Consider the following 7,508-nt stretch of genomic DNA (forward strand, 5'->3'; position numbering starts at 1 on the left):
AGGGGTTGCAGAGGTCTTGACTGTTGTCTGGCGAAAGGGAGGGCAAAAACCACAATTGCGGTGTAATTAACTTAGGGTCACTGGGCAGTCGGGCTCGATGATATGCGGTTAAATTGCGGGTGACGTTTCACTGTTGCTCTCCACGTCCCAGAGACGTTTAGAGTTCACAGCTCCAAGCCTCTCTTATCATGCTGCCTCACGCACAGCCACACCTGCAGGCAGTCGAATTATTGTCAACCAACTCGCTATGCAATACATGTAGAACTCTGTATTACTCTACTCTATCTTTTGTTTACGCAAAGTTGATCTTCCACCCTCCGCCAATGCTGACGCCCGGGTTCCTAACAACTGCCCAATCTGCCTTGCCCGATTCCCCACTGATAAATGAGAATCCGCCCTTCTTGCTCTCACCGCTACTGCTAACTCCCTCCTCCGATACCTCGACCTCAGTCTTGCTCTTCCACGACGACGGCGCATTCACAATCACAATCTTCTCTACTCTGACATTCTTCATCTGCTGAAGGTACTGCGCCGTCTTCTTGCCCTTAGTGCTGAGATCCTCAGATGCCAGCGACGACGTGGAGCCAGTGTATGTGAAGCGGCGATGGATGTATGCACCTTGCTCGTACTCATAAGACTCGCCGTCGTCAAGGTAAAGCTCGCCTTCCGCGTTGCCGTCATTACCGAGAACCACAACAAGTGTGAAAGGGTCAAACTTCATCAGCCCACTAGATCTTCTCGGGCGATCACGTCTAGGAATAATATGACCACCTCTCATGAGAAGTGGTATCTTCTCCAGAGGTGCCTCTACCTTGACATGGCCAGGACCGCTGTAACTTGTGTAGTCTGAGTAGTCAAAGTACTTCTCGCCGTCTGGCAGATAAATGTCGACACTGGTTGCGCCTTCCTTTGTGACAGGCTTGACCAGCAGGCCAGTCGATCCAAGATACATCTGGTCATCGATGGCAAAGCCCTTCTCGTCTCCTGGGTGTGCATAGTACATTGGCTGCACAATCGGCGCGCCCGTCTTGCTTGCTGTGTGGAAAGCAGTGTACCATGCAGGAAGTAGGGCGTAACGAAGTCTCAAAGCTTGTGTGACGATGCCTTTCTCGAGGTCGGGCAGAAGATAAGGTTCCCGGCGGCGAGTATCGATGTGAGCATGGGCACGGAAGAATGGGTAGAAAGCTCCGGCCTGGTACCAGCGGGTAAGCAGCTCTCGGGGAGGGTTTCCAAAGAAACCACCAACGTCAGCGCCGGCGAAGGGGAAACCGGAGACACCCAGAGACAGGATCATGGGAAGAGATGCCTCCAAGTGTTCCCAGTTTGCTTGGTTGTCGCCAGTCCACATGGCTCCCATGCGTTGCGAGCCTGCATAGAACGAGCGAGTCAAGACGAATGGTCTCACTCCTCCAGCCTTCTCTTCTTCCTTGTTGCGTGCAACCAGACCTTCAAAAGTTGCGTTGACAAGTGTAAGGCCGTTAAGATTGTGAACATCTCTGTGCTCCCAGTTGCCATGGTGCAAGTTGTCCTTAGGCATTGTGGTCTCTGGGCCGTTGAAAACCGACGGCTCGTTCATGTCATTCCACAACCAAAGGTTATGAGCAGAACCCTTGAACTTTGCATACTGGAACAACTGTGCCCACCACTTACGGGCAGCAGGAGAGAAGCAATCAACCCAGTAAGAAGAGCCAGGCCAGCACCAACCTTCGTAGATGTTACCATCTTTGTTGTGGGTTGCAAGATCCTTGGACTTGAGCTCGTCGACGACAGAGTAACCGCCCTCGTTCTTGATATGAGGATCGATAATAGCAACAAGCTTTCTCTCATGATCATCAAGTTGCTTTTGCATTTCAAGCGGGTTAGGGAAGGTCAGAGGGTCCCAGGTGAAATACTTCTTGCCATCAGTGTATTCAATGTCGAGCCAGATGACGTCGTAAGGGATTTGAGCTTTATCAAACTTGCGATCGACGTCCTTGACATCTTCATCAGTAACGTAGTTCCAACGACATTGATGGTGGGCAATGGCAAATTGCTGAGGCAGCTGGGTGTAGCCGGTCAATTCAGAGAAGGACGAGATGACGTCCTTGGGTGTAGAACCAAGGAAGACAAAGACATCAAGCAGGCCAGACTCGGAAAACCAGTGAGTCTGCGTGTCAGTATGAGACCCAATTCCGAGACTGAGAGGGTTGGCACTCGACTTGGACTTGACAATGTCGATCCAAGTCTCTGCAGCGTTGAGCCAGAAAACACCAACGGTCGAGTCTTTCTTGTGAGCTTGCATGAAGGGAATTGCTCCGTAAAGAGTCATAGGACTGTTCATCTCGTATTCGAAAACATCGGCGTTGTAAAGACGGTAAGGGTCGTTGAAGTTGCCTTCGCCGCCCCTATCAAGATTGTAAGCATCACAGCAATTGCGATGAGGGGAAAGCAATTCAAACTTACCGAGTTTGTCTTAGGGAGAGGGGGCCAGTGTGCTCAGGGACACCAAAGACATGCTCGTAGCCAGGGAATGTAACGTCAAGGGCTACACTTTCAGGACCTCGGGGTTTGGAGTCGGTGTTTCCGCCAAAGGCCTCGTCCCACCATGTGCTCTCGTCTTCAGTTACCTCCTTGTTCACGTCGTCGCCTTCAGCCTCGCCCTCCTTCTTCTCTTCTTGTGGTTTGTCGACTTTGGGACGCCAGTGCTCGACGTTCATCAATCCTCTGTCGTTTAGCTTGATGTGTGTCTCACCGTCTCTCTTAAATTCAATGCCGAAGGGAGAGTGAGTGACGATGGCCTCAAACTTGCTTCCAGGACCATACGAGATCTTGGTGGTACCAGCTTCAGCATCCTTAGCAGTTGCAGCACCAGAGCTGAGCTTAGTTCCACCAACGATAGCCCACTTCTCAGCCTCGTTGTAACGCTCTTTACGAGCCTTCGAGCCATGACGAAGCTCAATATCTCCCTTCTGACGCTTCTCTTCATCAACAGTAATCCTGGCGGTACCAGACTCGAAAAAGGAGATGGTGACTGGCAGACGGATGGCTTGGTCGGAGGTTGCAATGGTCTTGAGGATAGTGCCCGACAACTGGCCCTTGGAGAAGGTGATAGATGCGGAGTCGAGAACGTAAGGGCTGGTCCACGAGGAGGATAAAGAGGCGGCCGAGTCGGCGTAGGCTCTGTTGCGTTTACAGAAGCCTGACTGATCACAGGTTTTGAAGTTCTCGTGCTTCACAGACACTCGTATGGGTTAAGCTTTTGACCCTTCTAGATGCCCTTGGAGTCAGACTCACCAGCTGGAGAGAACAGCAAGCATAGAGCTGCCACCAGCAGAAGCAGCTGAGTCCATCTGGACGAAAGAGCTGTCAATGCAGCAGCCATGTTGTGCTAATGTTGCGGCTGCACTGCTACAATAGTTGACACTTTACAGCTGGCAGCAGTCCATTCGAATGGAGAATCTGGGGCAGCTCGTAACATCGAACACGTCAATGCAAGCTTGTGCCAAGGGGTTGTGCTCAAGCATAAAGCGGCACAAGACGACCTACACATGCCCATCAAAACTTCCCTGCCGCACAAAATCATGGCAACTTGGGACTGCAACATCACAACAAACAATGGTTCGATAGATAATTTATTCTCTTCACATCAAATATATGCTATACAGGTCGAAGGAAGTTTACCTCATTGTATACCAAGTAGTCATGTATGATTCAGATATCATACCGAGTACATAGATACCAAGATACTACTAAGTCACCATTCGTGTCGAACGCATATCCGAACATCTCTTACGACTAACATGTTTTGTCAAATCAAGATTCTACTAGTGGTAGTGCATATATCAAAGACCCAACTTACGAGTTTCAGTCCTATCACTTCGGGAGTTGAGGTTATTGCATCACATCAATCGTGGAATTCTGGCACTCAATGGAGAGCAGGTTCAGATGTCGATGTTATTGTGATCATTTGCTGTTGCCAACCGAAGTAGATACGCGCGCGACTCGATATCACTCCTCCCAGCAGTTGATTGGGCAGCTCATCCACGTGATGTAAACGTCGAAGCCTCGGAAGTGACCGGGCTGAGACGACTGTTGTTCTGGCTTGTTTCAGTTGCCAGCGTATTCCAGATGATCGATGACAATTCTATACCAAGGGTTCTGTACGCGTTTGAGTGAACCAGATGATGGATAAAGATTATGTTGTACTCAAATATTTCAAGGATCTCGAGTAGGAGCTTCTAGGCAAGGTCTTGTATGTCAAAGTCAACAGAAATGTTCTTTGTGTATCTGACTGACAACTCAATAGCATCTCTACAACGATCTATCCCGCTACCTGGATGCAGACTTCACGATCAAGACCAGAAGAAAACCTGAATCAGATCCTCTTGTGTTGGCCGATATCTTCAAGACAATTGCTCGCCGCCATGGGATCAGGTCAGGATCACATTGCAAAGCTGCCTATTGTCCAGGGACCAATAGGAACAAGAACTCCATGATGGTTGAACTCATGGCATGCGCTTTTCGAAAATGGCTCGATATTGCTTCCGTTGATAGAATTCCGCCTCTCGGGACAACGTGGCACAAAAGATGTTTCGATGTTAGCCGTTCCCCAGATTGACAGATACCGAGTCCGGAGTTCTTTATCTGAAGCTCGATGTCTGAGTTGCGACGATCTCGCCAGGTATAGATGGTCACCTGTTCAGCCTCGAATTTGTTAGCGGATCACGTTCATGTTCCCATTTGACAATGAGATCAAAATTCAGAGATTATTGCAGAATCGTCAGAAACCAAAGCGCTCTGTCCCAGCGAACTAGACTAGCTGCGAACTGGCACGAAAGTCAGTCAGATTTGAACACGCCAGAAGAGGATCGACTTACCCTGGGCCCACCCACTGCCCGGACGCTATCGAACAGTTAAGCCGACGATAAAATTAAGAGAACTAAACGCCAGGGAACGCTTTGATCTAGGATTGAGCTGCGAACTAGACTAGCTGCGAACTGACGAGAGGATTAGCCATATTCAACACCCCCAGAAGAGGATTGACTTACCCTGGGCGAACCCACTGCCCGGACGCAATCGACCAGTTAAGCTGACGACAACGTTGAAAGAACTAGACGCTGGGGAGAACTAGACTACCTGCGAACTGATGAGAAGGTCAGCCAGAGCCGATGTCAGCAAGCAGAAAAGGATCGACTTACCCTGGGCCCACCCACTGCCCGGACGCTATCGAACAGTTAAGCTGACGATAAAATCAAAAGAACTAGACTCCAGATAACCCATCCTTGTGTGGAGGTTGATCGCATTTCCGTCGAAAGACCACGCCGGTTCATCATGCAAAGTGCAATTGTCGCCAAAAGAGATCAAGGCTGGTGCACTTACCGTGTTAAATCGGTATAGACTGGATCGGTCTGGGAAGGCAGTCAATTGGGATCACAATTGAATTCGGAACATGCATCTTGGGTGGTTCAAAGACGCCTTGCGGTAGGTATGAGCACTTGATTAAGGTTTAGAGGGTTCAGGCACAGAATTCTTGTCTTGGAAGGTGCGATTGGGGGTTCCTTCCCCACCCAATTGATGCACTGCACTCTTGGTTCAGGCACTAATACGAGACTATATGAAGACGAGAAATCAACCATTGATCCAAGGATCAACCAAAACTACATGGTTGTCAGAATCCTCTATGGCTTCATAATACTTCGAAGTATTGGTACTGCTCATTGCGGAGGATGTAACCTGTTGACCATCTTCTTACCTATTTATTCAATGCTGGTGTCTTGTCTCGAGGTTCTAAGCAATTACCACTGGTATGTATTAGAGTCGTGAAATATTGTTTTTAATACAATGCTCATCCACTAGCCTCTTATGATATCCTGAGAGCCGAAACGTTGCGGTACGGCACTGCGCTGATTCGAACCGTGGACTTCTACAGCAAAAGGAGATAAGCGCTTCTCAGCTCCGATGTGGCCCAAGCTCCTGAAGGTGCCTTCTCAACATCGATGTCGACGATCATCTCTTGTATCCTTTACGGATGTTCATTACAATTGCTTTACGCTGATCTTTGTCGTTCCATGATTAGCTTTTTAGCGACGGTGAGAGGAACTGTAACAAATGTGCCTCCGTGCCCTTCCTGCACAGTCCCGCCGCTCACCGGCATATTGCCGTCGCATATCGCATGAGGCGTCTTTGCAGGCTACAAACGACAGCACAGCTTTGATGTCAACGATTGGATGAAAGACAGATCGATATGAGCAATGATCCCTTTCTCCCTGATTATGGCTTGAATGGGCCAGATGAATTTGCATCAAACCGCTCTCATTGATGGTCGCATCATGTCTGTCTCAATGACTGCAGGTGTAGTCAAATCTGTCTACAACTTATGGAAGAATGTAGCATCAAACATGATAAGCGATAATGTCGCCGATCCAGAACAACAGAGGCCACAAAAGAACCCCGGCTATCTTGCCTCCCCGTAGGCAGAAGGATGTAATGCATCAGCTGTAAAAATGCATGATAAGTACTAAGAACGGAGATATGTCCAGTGAGAGCCTGTCAAAGCATACAATCTTAGTGGACAGCCACCAGTCTCCGACACTATTGTGCATTCTGATAGCCCCCTTTGTGGAGTGAAGGGCTCTTTGAGAGACAGACATGTGGCAGTACGGGACACTGCATATCATGATGGAAAGCTGAATTTGCTGTTTGTTCGTTTGTCTTGATTCTCGGTGACAACACGTCGCATTGCTGCTTTCACTTTCATACTCACTCCTAGGTTTTTTCGCCTATTCTTCAAATTCATACATCTCTGCATCTCGTCAACATCCCCTTACCTTCTTCCAACAACTCACCTTCTTCCAACAACTCGCCTTCTTCTATTCGCTCGCAGTCTTCGTGACTATCAACCATGAACTGTCCTTATTGCATTCCTGGACAGCAGCGATGTGCTGCACATAGGTCGAATGTATACCAGCCGTCTAAGCGGCAACGCAAGAGAGACAGAGCTATCGTAAGGGAACAAAGAAGGCTGAACCGCAGGCCTCCAGTTGGCAGTCCACTCGGCGGCCCCCAGCAACAGCAACATGCCGCCAACCAGCAGCCACCATTTGGCCAGCAGCCACCCTTCACTGCCGGTCAAGTACCATTCGGCGCCGGTCAGGTACCATTCGGCGTTGGTCAAACCCAGCAGCAAGTTCCATTCTACGGTCAGCAATTTCCTTTCTACAGCCAGCAGTTCCCCTTCTACGGTCAACAGTTCCCTTTCTACGGTCAACAGTTCCCTTTCTACGGTCAACAGTTTCCATTCTCTGGTCAACAGTTCCCATTGGGCACTGGTCAAGGAACACAGCAGTTTGGTGGCCAGCAGCTACCCACCACTGCCGTTGAAGCACAACAGCAACTTCCTGGTCAGCAGTCGCCTGGTCAGCAGCTTCCTGGCCAGCAGCTTCTTGGCCAGCAGCTTCCTGGTCAACAGCTTCCTGGTCAACAGCTTCCTGGTCAACAGCTTCCTGGTCAACAGCTTCCTGGTCAACAGC

General features: G+C 49.4%; 2 protein-coding genes across 2 annotated transcripts; one reads left to right on the forward strand and one right to left on the reverse strand.

Moving 5' to 3' along the window:
• Positions 1-292: 292 nt before the first annotated feature.
• On the reverse strand, positions 293-3,361 carry M437DRAFT_59887 (putative alpha glucosidase II, alpha subunit; the record flags this gene model as incomplete). The annotated part of the gene is made up of 3 exons (XM_041023658.1): positions 293-2,384; positions 2,443-3,220; positions 3,274-3,361. The coding sequence occupies 3 exons, from the start codon at positions 3,359-3,361 to the stop codon at positions 293-295; spliced, it is 2,958 nt and encodes a 985-aa protein (XP_040875236.1).
• Positions 3,362-6,880: 3,519 nt separating this feature from the next.
• On the forward strand, positions 6,881-7,499 carry M437DRAFT_88821 (uncharacterized protein; the record flags this gene model as incomplete). The annotated part of the gene is made up of 1 exon (XM_041028910.1): positions 6,881-7,499. A coding segment is annotated over one exon (619 nt), but the record flags the coding sequence as incomplete, so codon positions are not given.
• Between the last annotated feature and the right edge of the window lie 9 nt (positions 7,500-7,508).

Source organism: Aureobasidium melanogenum (genome assembly GCF_000721775.1).
Source record: "Aureobasidium melanogenum CBS 110374 unplaced genomic scaffold scaffold_35, whole genome shotgun sequence".
Lineage (NCBI taxonomy): Eukaryota > Fungi > Ascomycota > Dothideomycetes > Dothideales > Saccotheciaceae > Aureobasidium > Aureobasidium melanogenum.